Consider the following 17,259-nt stretch of genomic DNA (forward strand, 5'->3'; position numbering starts at 1 on the left):
CCCGCAACATTTCTTTGATTTCTTTCAACTCCAGCATGCCTTCTTTCAACCCCAGAATTTCTGCTCTTATTTCAGCATTCCATTTCAATTGCTCGCTGGTAAATTTCTCTACTGCTGCCATCCTCTGTTCCATCTTTTCTTCCTCACTCTCTGTTTTTTTAGATCCGGCAGGTCGGACCAAACTGTTAGGATCCCAAACAGAAAACCCATAATCCCTCCCAAACACAACAAGAAGAAAGAAAACTCTGTTTTATTACAGTGCAGAACAGAACACCCAAAAGGGTTACAAAGGAGAATAGCTCCTTTCACACAGGTTTAATCCTGTCAACTTCTTACAACAATTCACATCCCCTTCCCCACAGCAGGTTGGTCTTTATTTAATGACCCCCTCACCACAACTAACTAACCCAACAACTAACTAGCCCGCTCAACCCTTATTTTTAAATTTCATTCTATGATACACCCTCCCAGTGCTGTCTTTATTTTCCTGCCTAACAATACCATTATTATTTTTTAGTCTTTTAAAATCTGAATTGAATAGCACTAAATTTTGTTACCCTCTTAAGAAAAGTTGACAGTCGTAATTAAATACATACTCTTTAAATGTTTACATTTTTTAATTGAATTTCAAAACTTTTTTGTAACGGAAGTTTTTTAATTCTGAACTTCCAATTGAGTACTCTCCAATTAATGACGAACATATTCTGTTAATTGGTAATGAACAAAATTATAGAAGTCTATAACCTATGTTTGTAACCTCCTTTAGAGTACCAACTTCTTCCTTAGTTTTATGAAATAATGAACAATAACTAAATATTTCTTGGTCATTTTGAAAATGATGTATGACTAACAACATCCTCTAAAGTGCAATCACTTTATAAATAATATGAAGATTAATTTGTAAACAAAGTTATTATAACTAACGTTAAGAGATAAAATTGTGTAACATAAAAAGAAGACCACAAATCCATTACTTCGTAATCTTCTATAAATCTGGATCTTTTATGTGAATTGATTCGTAGTTTATTGGTATATGGTATATGGTATTGTTCTCAAAAGAACCGTACTTGTACATTATCATCCTTGTTACTGTTGTAGAATTCTTTATCATTTTGTACTTAATGTGCATAAGAGCGTTTGCTGCAAGGAATTAAAGCAATATATATACAAAGAAGGAAAACCAATCCTAAGTGTTTTTTATGTCAAATTTTACATGCTGTCACAAGCTTCACTTGTGTGTATAATTTGAAGATACATTAATATATTCCCCTACTTTAGGCAAGTAAATTATATTATGAGATGGGACATCTTTAGAAATATGACTTTAAGAGTAAACTGGTACCTAAGCAATATGTATGTGTTTTATTTTACCAAATAAGTGAAAGACCATTTAGAATTGCTAAGGTTCATGAAATGAACCTATATAAGAACTTCAAATTGGGCTACATGAAAGCCAAACAGGTAAGATAACACTTATCATCTTGTAGTTGCTACCAGTAAAATGATCATCTTAGAGAAGCACAGTGTCCTACTTGTTATTTTGAGTTTTCTGGTTATCTGCAAGAGCCAAGGCAACTTTCATTATTATGATTTTGTTGTATGTTTCCAAATTCCATCACATCAAGTGTTTTCTAGTGATTTAATATCATTCTTCCCATCCTAGAAGGGGGAGTATTTTCTTATCAAATTGACATAGAATCTTTGTAACTTAGGGATCTTCTCTTAGTTTTCTTATACATTACATAGCATCATCATCTTCAATGTACTAACAAAAATGATAACTAAAGATGATATCATTACTCAAATTCACAACTACTAGAGTGGCTTTGTGTTTGGTTTTGAAGTGAACAAAAAGGGACAAGTGATAAAGTGTGTATGATATTTTTCATTTGGGTGGTTGTTGCAGCTGAAGGAAAAGAATTTCACAAAGTTGTGCAGCACGAAAAGCATACTGACAGTAAATGATAGTTTTCCAGGGCCAACCATTCGTGTTCAGAAAGGAGATACAGCTTTTGTCACTGTCCATAATCAAGGAAGATATGGGGTCACCATTCACTGGTTACTTCTCCCGCTGCTGATGTTTGTGCTTAAGTCAACCACAAGCATTAGTTATAGGATAAATTTACATTGACATAGTTAAATCATGTTCGGCTCAATTGATAGAAAGTTAAGCTCCTTGAGCATGTTTTCAGGGATTCAATTCCTGATTATATGTATAAAAATGATTTTATAAGGACAGACAATAGACACTCGAATTATTTCTACAGTGAAGGAATCAGTCTCCTATTACCCTAAGAAATCTCTTTAGTACAAAGAAAAAAAGTATTGCTTTCTTTTCTTGCCTCATATAGAGCATAGATTTCTAAGTTTTATATAATAATCAATAACAGAACAGATGCATTATGGTTTAAATTGAGGTGTGAGAATGCAATTTGATCATAATACATGCATCAAGAAATAGGAAAGGCTAAACAGTTAGAATGGAACACTTTTCACAGGCATGGTGTGAGGGAACCAAGGGATCCTTGGTCAGATGGACCTGAGAACATAACACAGTGCCCTATTCCACCAGGAACAAGTTTCACTCAGAAGGTGGCCTTTACATTGGAGGAAGGAACTCTTTGGTGGCATGCACATAGTAGCTGGACTCGTGCCACTGTCCATGGTGCCATTGTCATTTTACCAGCCAATGGAACTTCATATCCTTTCCGTAAACCTTGTGGACAAAAAATTCTTATCATAGGTTGGTAACTGTCTAGTGTAAATTCCACTCAAGTCCTATATTTGTTCACACACACAACCTCTTGATCATGCTTTTGGTGTTCTTTTAGGTGAGTGGCACAAAGGAGATGTGATGCAAATTATAAATGCAGCCCGGGCAACTGGTGGCGAGCCCAATGCATCAGATGCTTACACAATCAATGGCCAACCTGGTGACTTCTATAATTGCTCAAAAGGTAAATTAATGTCTTCAAAATCTATCCTAAAGCTTAAGCTATTAACTAAAAATACATGAATGATTTTTCAATAGCCCTAATACTTCCCTTTACACAAAATCCCATTTGGACTTGAAACATAGAGAATGCACAAGCCCACATGAAAAAAAGGTTGCTGGAAACATTAGTGAAAAGAGTAAGATTGTAGAGTCTTTAGTTCTGTGAAAAGGGCAGAGGGAGACTATGAAGGATACTAGAGGAAATTATGAAAAGGGATCCATGGTAAACGATATCCCTGACAATTTTGATTTTTAACCAACTCTAATGCTGCTGCATGATTCATGTAGCTAACTTCAACTAGCTAGTGGGATAAGACTTTTGTGTTATTGTGTATTTGGAACGAATTGTGTTAGTTAAGTAACAGTTAGATTGTTAGGTCTTTTCTTAGAGATGCACCTGTTTTATGGATTCTAAAATTGCAAGTAATTATTGTCTTTGGTATCATGTTTCACCACTTTGTTCATTAACATTGCTTTGTTTTGCAGAGACCACTCGTCGCTTTTTAGTTGATTATGGAAAGACATATCTTTTCCGCATAATAAATGCAGCAATGAACGAAGAGCATTTCTTTGGGGTTGCTAATCACAACCTTATAGTTGTAGGAGTTGATGGTTCCTACACAAAGCCCTTAAACACCAATTTCATCATGATAACCCCAGGACAAACAATGGATGTGCTGGTCTCAGCAAACCAGCCAAAGGGTCTCTATTACATTGCTGCTAGTCCTTTCTATGATGGCATTAATATGTATGATAATTTCCCAACAACAGCTATCCTTGAGTACAGTGAGAATTGCACAAAATTACCATCATCCATTCCCATGCCTGTGCTTCCTGCTGTGAATGACTCAGAAACAGTATTTAATTTTACGAAGAGCATGAGGGGTTTGGCAAGCCAAGATCACCCTGCCAATGTGCCATTAAATGTGACAAGAAAAATTTATATGACAGTATCCATGAATGAATTACCTTGTCAAAACCCAAATGGAAGTTGTTTAGGACCTAATGGAACAAGATTAGCTTCAAGCTTAAACAATATAAGTTTTCAGATCCCACAGATTGATATTCTTCAAGCATACTATTGGTATATATTTTTACTTTCATTTACAATCCACCTATTTTATGTAGGGCATGTAAAATTGAAGTCATATGACATATATAATTGCTCTTTAATATTAGAACTAAGTAATATTTTCTAAATTGTATGTATTGGCAGGAACATCTCAGGAGTTTTCAGTGAGGACTTTCCGGATCAACCACCTTTCCTTTACAACTTCACAGGAGATACAGGAAGCACTACACTAATCCCAAGCACAGGAACAAGGGTGCTAATGTTTGACTATAATGAGGTTGTTGAACTTGTGTGGCAAGGAACCAGTGTTCTCACTGCAGAGAATCATGCCATGCACCTTCATGGTTTTAGCTTCTTTGTTGTGGGTGTGGGGACAGGAAATTTCAACAACGTGACAGACCCAAAATCTTATAATTTAATTGATCCACCTGAAGTTAATACCATTGGTCTTCCTAAGAATGGATGGCTTGCCATGAGATTTGTTGCAGATAATCCAGGTAATTTTTTCACACATGCGTGCACGTACTCAGGGATGGTGAAATTAGCATTTACTTGATCAAACAACAATTGATGAAATAACACTCAATTAATTTGCTTTTGCAGGTGTTTGGTACATGCACTGTCATCTTGAGAGGCACACTAGCTGGGGTATGGATACTGTGCTCATAGTAAGAGATGGAGTTACCATGCAAACTAGTATGATTCCACCTCCTAAATACATGCCACCTTGTTCTTAATGAAGACCAATTAATTGAATGAAGGTAAAATACAGACCAGAGAAACAAACCACGATGTTTAACTTTAAGCTCATTTAAAGTTTAGCCAAACTTTGGAGAAATGTGTGTTTGTCAATAATGTCGAAGTTTTCTTCTTCTTTTTTCTTTTCCACTGTGCTACTGTGTCTAGTGAAGTATGTAAAATCATTACGGTTTTCTAATAATTACATTGTATAAAAAACATCAAAACTAGATCTTATAATTATATGTTTTAATATTAATTGTGATTTTCTACTCTATTGGAATAATACATACCCAGTAAGTATTTCACCATTGGTCCATTTTTGTTCCAACAAGAGAAAAATATATTAGTTTATGATTCAGCAAATCATCTTACACAATTGACATAGAACTACATGCTAAAATAACATAACGGATGTTCTAAGAGACATACCAATTCAGAATTCAGAAGCCAACAATTTTTCACACTAACTTAAATTGACCACCTTGTCTAGTTACGACTTAAAGAAACCAAAAATAATTAGCATAGCATACTTTGGTAGTGGCACAGAACTTCAACAAGAACTTTCCCCCCATTAATTTAATGTAGCACGGCGATGAGCCAATTCATCCACAAATTCTGCAGTATTTTTATCAGAATTTCCTCCCTCATCAACATTACTCTTGGCCAGATTTTTCCATTTGATGCAATTTTTCTTTATTTCATTTCTTGTTTCAGTCTCCAATATTTGCTTTATGCAATGTGTGATCGTTTCTCTTCTAACTATATCTTTCTCATCAGCAACAGCTTTGACTCCAATTTTCCACACATCCTTTATAAGTTTTGCATTTGTGATCTGGTCTGTCCACAGTGGCATTGCAATCACTGGAACTCCTAAGCTCAAAGCTTCCAGTGTGGAGTTCCAACCACAGTGTGTGAAGAAACACCCCAAAGCTTCATGTGTTAAGACTTGTAGTTGGGGACACCATGTGACTATTAAACCCTTCTCTGAGGTGTCAAGAAACTCCTTTGGAAGCTTTCCTTGCTCAGAATCTCTAATCACCCATATGAAATAACTTCCACCATCTCTTAAACCCCATGCTAGCTCCTCAGTTTGCTCCTCACTGAGCCCTGCCATGCTCCCAAAAGAGACATACACAACTGACCCTTTAGGTTTATCATCAAGCCATTTGATGCAAGCTTCTGACTTCGGAATATACATGTCAACACCATAGTCCTTGTCATCTTGGACTCTTTTATCCAAGTACATAGATGGCAAGGTTGGTCCTATTGGCTTTAATGGCCAAATCTTCACCAGCCAATCCACAACCTAAAATGAATTTCATTTCAAAGTCTAATCCTCAATATTAGCCAACACAATAATTAGGATAAAATGTGTTCTAGATCTCTCAATTCTCGATCAAAATTAGCCTTGATTCATATGCTTCTAAAACAAATATTTTGGCCCTCATAATTTGGTAGATTTTGTATCTCTTTCCAAAACTTTAGGTATTAAGAAGAGAGACAAAATTTACCAATTATAAAAAATATAGAGACCATAATCATGTTTTTAAAGTATAGAGTCTAGAACCAATTTTGATAAAAAATTGAAGAAACCTAAATCACATTTACCCAAATAACTACTCTGTCTGATTCATTCAAACAAATAAGAACAGAACAAAATTAATGAACAGAATTTTCAGCTAGTTAACTCACTTACCCCTTGCTCCAGTTCATAAAATGTGTTTGCAAGAACCCAATCTGCTTTATCAATATTGGCAAATTGATTCATAACTACAGCAAAATAACCTGGATAGGTTCCATATTTGTTCAAGAAGGATGGCAAGTCCCCAGCTGCAAGTTTTGGCAACCCTGGCAACAAATATTCTGTCTGTGTAAGAGGCAGTTCCAGCCACTTCTTATAAGCATGGAAGTATATGTTGTTTGTTGTGCATGTCTGAGTGAAGAAAGTAGCACCAAGTAGCCCAAAGTCTTTTGCAACATCAAGAGCCCAAGGTAAGAAAGCATCATAGATTACACAATCTGGAGGGTGGCTTGATTCTGCAAGCTTCTGAAGAAGCTCAGCAAGAGTTTGTGATCCAACCCTGCAAAAGGTGTCAAGATAAACCTCAAGGCTCTCTGCTGCTTTAAGGCCTCCATCATCATAGCCATCTGAGATGCTCTCAACTTCTATGGAAGTGAAGTTTTTGTTGCTAATGGCCTTCCAATTTGACACAACAGCTATCAGTGTGATCTTCACTCCTCTCTGAACCAAACGCTTGGAAAACTGAAGCATAGGATTTATGTGTCCTTGTGCAGGATAAGGTAGAACAAGACAGTGAGCTACATAGTTTTTCCTCTCCTCCATTTCTTACTCCAAGGTTATGTTCAACCTCACCACACACCTTGTTCATTGCTATCTGCTTCAAATACATAAACAGTGAGAAAGAGACAAAATGTGATGTAATAAATGATACAACCAATTATATTATATTTTAGTCGGAACGGTTAATTTCTTTCGATGTACTAAAGAATACTAAAGGTGGAAATTTTCAGAAATTATATAATTTTAAAATTGATTTTGTGCAGGTAGGGTTGGTCCTACTCGGCATCGATACAAATCTAACGACATGATCAAACAATGAAACTAATTAATGATTCAATATTTATTAATATGCTTTTGATAGGTCTATTAAGACCACAATAATTATATAAATAAACATAAATTTCAAAAAATCAGGTATACAATCATTTGATACTAAATATTGAAGGTTTGAGTTTTTTTTTTTCAGGTACTATTCAATTTTGGAATTCAAGAATGAAAGAACGAGGATAGCAGGAATTCGTGAGAGAGGAATGAGTAAGTTGTAGATCGACCAACCGAAGAGTGTTATCTTGATTCTAATCCCATTCAAGAACAAATTTATTTATGCAAAAAATTATTTATCTTGTATATTGTAATATGGTGAAAAACGGTTAACATCAGTAATAAAAACTGTTTAATTTTTAACTTTATTTTCTTATTTTTCAATTAGAAATCAAGTGAATATTTTGTCAAGTTAGACCCAGAAAACAGAAAAAATTATTTTTGATTAATAATAAAATATTAAATTAAAGTATAAATCAAATTGTTTAGTGAAAATAATTATAAAGAGCTGTTAGAAGGTGGTATAAGTTTAAACGATCACTTTTCCGGAAAATAATACGTGAAGAGCACATCTTCCATAAATAACTAGTAATGTTCATCATTTAACATATAATTAAAATGAAAATATGAAGAAAACTTTCTTACGTAAGATCTGAAAATGATGTTTAAAGCTCGAAGGAAATAATAATATTAACATAACACCAGTTACTAATAATCGTTGACAGATTATAGTTTAATATTTTTGAACATGCACCAACTTGGAATAGAAAATTACTTAATCTAAAAGTTTTATAATTTTAATGAACATAAAATGTTTCAAAAAAAATATTTTAATTTTTGTGGTTTAATTATTTTTTAGTCCTTATATTTAGAGTAAATATTTACTTTATTATAATAATTTTTTTAAATATTAATTTGGCCTCAATGTTTATTAAAAAAGTATAAAATTTATGTTAAATTGGTACAAACTACAGATGATGATGTGGCGAGTGAGAGTGACAATGTTATGGACATATGTCTCCACATGAGAGCCTCAATCCAAACTCTCTTATCTATTCTCTCTCCCAACTCTAACCATCTTTGTAATCCTTTTCTCTCCCCTCTCTCCTAACCCAAATCATTTTTTCTCCACCGGTCACTTTCACAACAATGACTTCTTCTTCATCATTTATCATATCATGGATCTATGCCAAAAACCTTAAACCTTAAAGCATAAACTCTAAACCCTAAAAAATTAATATTAAGAAGTGGACTTTATGCTAAACTCAACCTTACAAAACTGGCTTATAAGGTGAGGTTTTCACCAACTTATATATTATGAAATGTCCTTATCTCTAGTTGATGTAGGATCTCCAACACCCCTCCTCATGCCAAGACCCTCCAATTTGTGCATGAGAATATATATTTATGGGTGATCTGATAATGGCTTAATAGTGGGTGGCCTGATAAACCCAACAAATTCTCGCTAGGATGGACTCTAATACCATATTAAGAAATAGACTTTAAGCCTAACTCAACCTTACAAAACCAACTTATAAGGTGAGGTTTCCACCCACTTATATATTATGAAATGTCCTTATCTCTAGTCAACGTGGGATCTCCAACACACATCCCTCACGTCAAGACCCTCCAACTCGTGCGTGAGACTACATATTTATGGGTGGTCCGCTAGCGGCCCAAGCGAGTGACCTGATAAGTCCAACAAACTCTCACTAGGATAGGTTCTAAATGACTTTGATACCATATTATAAAGAAAAAAGAGGAATAAAAGAGGAAAAAGAAGACAAAGAATATTAAAAGGAATATCTTCTATTTTTCTATTGAAATCAAAGTAGAGGAAATAAAGACACTTGTACAAATAGAAACAACTAAGAATTAGAAAAAAAATCAAAATTGATATTAGCTTCCTTCTAGAAATCTTGTATCCATATTCTTTGATAGACAGTCAGGCCCATTCTCGCTTCGACAACAAATGGGCCACCATAGCTCGCTTGCTCTAAGGCAAAATCGACAATGCAATCAAGAACCAATAGAACTCCATGTTGAAGCCCAAGTGCGCCTCAACCATGATAGACAATCACCATCCACCGCTTAATAGGTCCATAAGTGTCGGCGTGACCATCCCCGTCTCCATCGGCCTCTACATCAACCCTCCCACAGATGTCTTTCGTCCCGTGCCTAGGATCATCGCGGTTCTACCTCCTGTAGAAACTACTTCTTCCTCCTCCAATGACCCTCTAACTTCCCTTTCACTGTCTCTCCCTGGTGTGGACTCTTTCGAGGTCTCCAATCGTGTAACCGAGCCAACCCATCCCCTACCCCTCCAAAACCCTCAAATACCATGCTTTTGCTACCAATGATGGCTACTCCAATGGCAGTGGTGCCTAGGGGTGGCAATGCAGGCTGACCCACCCCACATAGACCCGTCCCACGTTTGGCCCACAAAATGCGAGACGAATTGGCACGCCTCGCGCAAGGAGTGTGGGCTCAGTTCACTAGCTCATCCTGCATAAGAGATAACCCGCGACCAGTCTGCATAAGAAAAATATATTTTTTTTCAAAAATTAAAATTTCATTAATTATAAAAAAAACTTATTTCTATTTGAAAAATTAAAATTTTATCTATGTTTCAATTTATTCAATTAAGATAAAAGTATGAATTCAATTATGAGGGTTGTTAGAAGGTTTGATTAAAAATAATTAAAGTTTTGTTTTGTATTTATTTTTCCTATATATGTATATAAATGTATAAAAGGATCTTATCAAAGTTTTGCTACAAAAATATTTTAATAAACATGACTAATTTTTTAACTATCTTATTGAAATCTTTTCTTTATATTATTTTTTTATTAACAAATTTTAAATATAAGACTTTAGCATAAAACAAAAATAAAGGTCATATTGCAATAATGGGTGCAAAAAAATAAAATAATTATTTTTTTATTTATGCGGGCCAACGGGCTAACTTACCCTGCCCTACTGTTGGCCCACGCGGGCTGTGAGTTATGCAGGACGGGCCTAACCGGGTCAGCAGACTAGATTAGTGAGCCTGCCCCGCACTTTTTGGTAACGGGCTGCCGGTCGTCCCGCATGGCTCACCCTACATTGCCATCCCTAGTGATGCCATAGTTGAAGCCACTGGAGTTGGGGGCTTTCAGTCTAAGTGCAGATACCAGTAGCGAGAGGTGATGTGAGTTGATTAAGAGATAAAGCATTAATAGAAACTTTCAAGAATTTGGATCAAGATTCTACAAGCAATTCAAGAACACAAATCAAGAAACCCATGGGAAACCCATTTCAAGAACATGAACCGAATAGAACATCAACAAGTAATTCCAACCGATTAAAACAAGAAATAATGAAAAACTATTAATTAGAAACATTCAGTAGCAACATTTGACCGATTGAAAATCAAGAAAAAGAAACAAAACATGTTTTAGAGTTTTTGATATAGAATGGGTATGGTAGAAGAAAATGAAGAGTTGAAGAAACTTATGTGGTTGAAGACAATGTGAGTGATCACGCCACTTGGATGGTGGAAGGCTCAAAGACGAGTGGGAGTGTCGCCACTTGAGGATTCCCAAGACCCACAACATGAGACAAAGATAAGGAGAGCAAGTCTCACAAAGAAACCACTCAAATTCTAGAGAGTAACCTCACTTTCAATTTCAATATTCAACTTTCAACTTATGTTTACAAAAGCAAGGATCCTCTTTATATAGGCATAGAGGACCGGTCATGAAAAGGTAAAAATACATGAAGAGTCACATGTAAATGAAAAGGTAAGGCATATGAAAAGAGAAGGTAAATGCCACCCCTTTTCAAGTCACTTCCTTATTCTAGAAAAGTGACTTTTCCTATTTTTTCCCTTTTAATGTTCTATCTTGAAACTATTCTAAAAATATTACAAAAGATATTAATTGGGCTTGGGTCTCATCTTTTGAGAAGACTAATAAGAAGAACTTTAAATGCTTTGGGCCTTGTCCATTTCTTCTATTGATGAAGTCCTTATTTCCTTGTTGAGATGACCCTTCAAGTATAGCATCCTTGGTCATCTTTATGTATTTTTGGGTTACATCATGCTCCCCAAGTTGGAGAGAATTCGTCCTCGAATTTAGAATCCCTGCAAATAACATAGTGAGTTTGTACACAGAGAAGATATTTCTATGATTAGGATGTGCAACAAACTTATGTGCATGAAGCTTGGAGATTTCAAATGGAATAATTCTAGATACATGCCATGATTGTAAAGGATGTTTTTAGAAGAAATTATTTTTTGTGTGAAAATCCTCTTAAAAGTGGGAAACTTTTAGGAGGTATGTCAATAACATCCCTAAACTTTCTTAATGAAGATGTCAAGTATTTAGAATTATGAAGAAATGAAAAAGAGAGGGAAGAAGTATACCTAAGCGGTTTAGTGAACAAAGTGAGACCCACATGACTTTCCTCTTCTTTTTCATTTTTGTTTTTATCTTTTGTTGTAATGAGGGCTTGATTTATCGCATTGAACATTGTGGTTTTTTTATGTGGACAATTTGCAGCGATGTGCCCAAAACTTAAACATTTAAAACATTTGATTTTTGAAGTTTAGGTGGGTGACTTAGGGGTAGAAGGATTTTGTGTAGAAACTTTTTGGGGAGAAATGGTTTCTTTGGAAAAATTTGAAGGAGAAATTTGAGTAGAAATTTTATTTGCATCCTTCCTAGAAGAGTTGTAGAAACCATCATCATGAGCATGTTTGAAAGTTGTTTTCAAAAGGCGTGATTCCACCTTGACGACTAGGTGAACCACTTTCTTTAAAGAAGTGTACTCATGTAATTCTACAAAATCTTTAATTTCTCTTCTTAAGCCACTTACAAACCTTTTTATCTTTGACTCTTCATTATTATACATATTCATTTTAGTCAAAGTTGTTTCTAAATCTTGAAAGTATTCATCTACCGTCTTATGTCCTTGATGAAGCCTTTGGAACTTCAACAAGTGTTCCTTCCTATAAGGAGGAGGAACAAACCTCGCGCATACATTCCTTTAAGTCCTCCCAAGAGACCACAAATTGTCTCTTGTTTAAATCAATGTCCATTACAAGTTTATGTCACCATTGCATGGCATAGTCTAAAAATTATAGGGAAGCTAATTGTACCTTTTGGTCATCTTGGACCTTATGCACATGAAAAAATTGTTCACATTTAGCCTCCCATCCTAAATACACATTAGGATCACTATCTACACTAAAGCTAGGTAACTTTACAAATGGAAAATAAGGCTTAACCACATTTTGGCGCCTTTCTTTATAATGTTAGTGATGATGTTGTCTCCTCCATTCAGTTTCCTCTTCATGACCTTGATAGTTGGAAGTGCTTCTTGAAGAATGTTTATGATAATGGCGCCTTCCATGGTTGGAATGTTTGTACCTCTCATTAGTCACCTCAAGTCTTTGTAATCTTTCCTCCAATTGGCTTATGGCGTAATCTTGTTGTGCAAGGGATCTTTTCGCTTCCTTCAACTCACCAAGGATAAATGCTCTTTGTGGAGAATGTGGCTTGGAAGATTCACCACTTGAATAAGTAGCCATTTAAAAAAAAAACAAGACAACAAACACAATGAACATACAATTAAAGAAAACAAGGTTAGAAAACTAGAACAAGTAGTGTTGCGGTAATGTCAAATTAAAGGCACTCAAACCACTTCAAGAAATGATTCTTTCCTCAACCAAGCTTCTCTTGGGGTTTGGGTAATTCTTAAATGAAAGATGTCAAAGCAACCCACTCTTTCTCAAAGCCAGAAACACCATAAAACTTTAAGGAACAATAAAAGACAAGCAAGAAAAGGTGTAAACAAGAAAAGACTATAGCAAAAGGAATACAAGATATATGACAAACTCAAAGAATATTGAATGAAAAGACAATCAAGAAAATAAGGTACTCAATTAAAATATAGCAAACAAAAGGAACCTAGAAAAAAACACTAGAATAGGATGAAGACAACCAAAAACAACACTACTGGAATTGTGTAAAAATGTGCGTGACTTTACAGATTTATCTGGAACTTGATAATGCAAACTGGAATCTGAAATTTAAACCAATGAAACTTCAAGATGTTATCTCAATTTGGGCACTGGAATCACACCAAAACAGTATACCAATTAATTGTGATAAATTTTCGAAAATCACTGCCCATCACTGTTTTTCCAGAGTCATAAATTTTGCACTCTGTACGTATTTGATTTATCATTTTTTTTTGTACTTGGAATTTTGATACACTTCTTTTTTTCACTCTTTTGTAACACTTCAAACTACATAAATCCAGATTTTCAGAATTTTTCTCTAGCAATTGTAATTTGCATAAACCATTTCAGTCAGCACAAATTCTGGAAAAGCAGAGGAAAGCTATTATGGAATTAAAAAATAGCATTGAGAACTTCAAAAGACACAATAGAATTGATGTTTAAGAACTTGTATGGATCTAACACACAAGCATGAACTCAAAACTAAAAAGAAAAGACACCAAAGGATCAAAAACAGAAATATAAAACTAAACTCAAATAAAAGCAATCAACCAAAATTATCAAGAAAAGTACTACATAAAATTGATGGCATTTTGGAGAAAACATGACTTTGACAAAACTTATAGGGATTGAAAATCAAGAAAAAGAAACAAAACATGTTTTAGAGTTTTTGATATAGAATGGGTATGCAAGAAGAAAATGAAGAGTTGAAGAAACTTATGTGGTTGAAGACAATGGGAGTGATCACGCCACTTGGATGGTGGAAGGCTCAAAGACGAGTGGGAGTGTCACCACTTGAGGATTCCCAAGACCCACAACATGAGACAAAGATAAGGAGAGCAAGTCTCACAAAGAAACCACTCAAATTCTAGAGAGTAACCTCACTTTCAATTTCAATATTCAACTTTCAACTTATGTTTACAAAAGCAAGGCTCCTCTTTATATAGGCATAGAGGACCTGTCATGAAAAGGTAAAAATACATGAAGAGTCACATGTAAATGAAAAAGGCAAGGCATATGAAAAGAGAAGGTAAATGCCACCCGTTTTCAAGTCACTTCCTTATTCTAGAAAAGTGACTTTTCCTATTTTTTCCCTTTTAATGTTCTATCTTGAAACTATTCTAAAAATATTACAAAAGATATTAATTGGGCTTGGGCCTCATCTTTTGAGAAGACTAATAAGAAAAACTTTAAATGCTTTGGGCCTTGTCCATTTCTCCTATTGAAGTCCTTATTTCCTTGTTGAGATGACCCTTCAAGTATAACATCCTTGGTCATCTGTTTAAGACAAGTATTCCATTGATTACAAAGCATCTACAAAATATTAGTCCTAGCAATAAACGCTTCACAAACCAAGGCAGAATCACATTTAAGCCAAACATTAGTAAGCCCCATCTTTTGAGTTTCTTCAATAACATGTATAACACCATAAAACTCAACAACCATAGCAGTCTAAACTTCAAGAAACATAGAAAAAGCACCAATAAACTCCACCATACTCCCCGGAAAATACCTCATAAGTAGCCCCATCAGTGTTAATTTTAACCCAGCCTGGTGAAGGGAACTCCAATCTAACAAGAAGAGGACGAAGAACTTTACCAGTACGAGTATTAATACCAAAAAACTTAATCACGTTGAAATCCAACATATCATTCTTCATTGAAGCTTTAGAAGAATTTCCCACTAGACAAATTAAATCTTTAATTACCGAAATAGCCTAGAAACATCAATCTTATCCTGAAATCTAGCATAATTCCTCATACGCCATATCATCCAAATAAGCTTAATCAATTTAACCAAAGGACTACCATCACTCTTAATAAAAGAAAGAAGATCATCCTTATTAGCGAAATGAGAAGTAAGAAATTTTTTGTTGAACCCAACTCCAAATACACAAAGAATTAGAACATTAAAAAAAAAATGCTTAATAGATTCCTCGTGCTTTTCACAAAGCGTACACATAGAACATATATGCAAACCTTTATTCTAAATATGTTGATTTGTAGGAAGCCACCCATGAAAAACTTTCAAGAGTACTAGAATTTTGGAAGACGGAATATATGAAGACCAAATGAATTTACCCCAACCACAAGGAACTCATGGTTCCAAGAAAAGTCCTAGCCGATTTAAGAGTGAAACAACTAGACTCATCTAGAATCCAATTAGGAATATCCTGTCTCTCCCTGACCATGATATGATTGAAAAAATGAGGTCTCTGCTGTAAAGACAAGGGAATATTCCAATCACAACCAATCCAAAATTGAGAGACTGTATCTGAAATGCTAGCACCATCAGATGACCCTGTAATATTTGCTAAAGAAGTAGTAGAACACCATTTATCATTCCAGAAATTAATAAAAGTACCTGTACCAACAATCCAAGAAGTATAATCAAGTATAGTAGAATAAAACTGTTTAATTCCAGGCCAAAGAGATGAGGATCTATAAACCATTCTAAACTCATATTTTGATTTAAGAATCCTGACTTTCAGGAGAAAAAACCAAGGCATGTTGTTATAAGCAAATTTCTAAGAAAGCTTAAGAAGATACACATTATTTTCATGATGAAGGTTAATAATCTTCAAACCCAATTAACGATAGCAATGCCTTTTTTCAGAATATCACCAGTCCAAATAAAATTTTGACACCACTGTTCAACTTGCTTAAGAAGTGAAACTGACCATTTATACATATTAAAGCTATAAGCTAGAAATCCAGTAATCACCGCATTGACCAACTGAATCTGACCCATCATGCTAAGAGATATACGTTTCCAAGATGCTAACTTCAATTTGACTTTATCATCCAAAAGTTGAAGAAATCGACAATTTAGAGTACCAACAAAGATAGGCTCTCATAAATAAGTGAAAGGCAAACAACCATGACTACAAGAAATAATACATTGAATTTGGGTGACAAATCTTGCAGAATTATCCATGGTGAAAAAAGTACTCTTAGAATTATTAACATATTGACCAGAAAAACCACCATATGTTTTAAGAAAAATACTCAAATTTCTAAGAGACTTATTATCCGCCCTACAGAAAACAAATATGTCATCAACATATAAAATATGGGAAGGAGTGAGATAACCTTGCGGACTAGCCATATGTAAAATATTCTTATTATTCACAAGCTTGGAGATACCTCTACTAAGAACTTCTTCTGCAATACAGAAAAGTAAAGGAGACAAAAGATCACCTTGTCTAACACCAGAATGTAATCAAAATTTGATTTGAGTCAAATTAACATATATTTGGTCAATTTACTCTGGATAGTATTTGGTCAATTTACTTAGCATAATATCAAATTTCCTTGGTGGAAATTTGGTCAAAATTTAATCTTATATACATATTGAAAGTTACTTCGCATAATATCATTAGTGGTATAATATTCCAAAGTATTGATGTTTCTAAGTTTGTATTTAACTCCATTCCAGTAATATCTTTAAAAACATCTTACAAAATCCAGACGAAGAAAGAGAGCGGGGTAAAGTTTTGGATTTGTAAGATTTAATATAAATCACCAACTCCGATATGTTGAGAAAACAATTTGACAATATATGGATTGGTGATAGGAACTGTATGTAAGAAAACAAAGATATAAAGGGAACTCTAATAAAGGATATGGATACAAGGTTTTTAGAAGGAAAGTAATATTAATTTTGTTTTTTCTAATTCTTAGGTGTTTCTCTTTGTACATATACCTAAAACTTATTTTGTCTTTTCTTATTATAGCCTTTATTGGCTCTTTATTTTACATTTGGTCTCTTTAGTTAAACCTAAAATGAGTGTACTGCTTGTTTATATTTAGACTCTTTGTTTT

General features: G+C 34.5%; 2 protein-coding genes and 1 pseudogene across 2 annotated transcripts; 2 read left to right on the forward strand and 1 right to left on the reverse strand.

Moving 5' to 3' along the window:
- The first annotated feature begins 1,447 nt into the window (after window positions 1-1,447).
- LOC137837502 (laccase-14-like) lies at window positions 1,448-5,077 on the forward strand. Its single transcript, XM_090301422.1, has 7 exons — window positions 1,448-1,597; window positions 1,907-2,058; window positions 2,499-2,743; window positions 2,832-2,957; window positions 3,482-4,079; window positions 4,212-4,564; window positions 4,671-5,077. Exons 1-7 carry the CDS (start codon window positions 1,502-1,504, stop codon window positions 4,802-4,804), a joined length of 1,704 nt encoding a protein of 567 aa, XP_090157548.1. The 5' UTR covers window positions 1,448-1,501; the 3' UTR covers window positions 4,805-5,077.
- Window positions 5,078-5,124: 47 nt separating this feature from the next.
- On the reverse strand, window positions 5,125-7,201 carry LOC137837503 (UDP-glycosyltransferase 74G1). The gene is made up of 2 exons (XM_068646508.2): window positions 6,505-7,201; window positions 5,125-6,114 (listed from the first exon to the last, which is right to left on the reverse strand). The coding sequence occupies exons 1-2, from the start codon at window positions 7,150-7,152 to the stop codon at window positions 5,380-5,382; spliced, it is 1,383 nt and encodes a 460-aa protein (XP_068502609.1). The 5' UTR covers window positions 7,153-7,201; the 3' UTR covers window positions 5,125-5,379.
- Window positions 7,202-7,640: 439 nt separating this feature from the next.
- On the forward strand, window positions 7,641-9,791 carry LOC137838585 (transcription factor MYB44 pseudogene; annotated as a pseudogene).
- The last annotated feature ends 7,468 nt before the right edge of the window (window positions 9,792-17,259 follow it).

This window comes from Phaseolus vulgaris, chromosome 4 (assembly GCF_051622355.1).
Source record: "Phaseolus vulgaris cultivar YP4 chromosome 4, ASM5162235v1, whole genome shotgun sequence".
Classification (NCBI taxonomy): Eukaryota; Viridiplantae; Streptophyta; class Magnoliopsida; order Fabales; family Fabaceae; genus Phaseolus; species Phaseolus vulgaris.

Coding starts and splice junctions, on each gene's coding strand:
- LOC137837502 (XM_090301422.1), top strand. CDS start 1,502: ATGATCATCTTAGAGAAGCACAGTGTCCTACTTGTTATTTTGAGTTTT. Junction 1,598..1,906: donor TTCATTATTATGATTTTGTT/GTATGTTTCCAA, acceptor TGGTTGTTGCAG/CTGAAGGAAAAGAATTTCAC. Junction 4,565..4,670: donor ATTTGTTGCAGATAATCCAG/GTAATTTTTTCA, acceptor TTGCTTTTGCAG/GTGTTTGGTACATGCACTGT.
- LOC137837503 (XM_068646508.2), bottom strand. CDS start 7,152: ATGGAGGAGAGGAAAAACTATGTAGCTCACTGTCTTGTTCTACCTTAT. Junction 6,115..6,504: donor TTTATGAACTGGAGCAAGGG/GTAAGTGAGTTA, acceptor AATTCATTTTAG/GTTGTGGATTGGCTGGTGAA.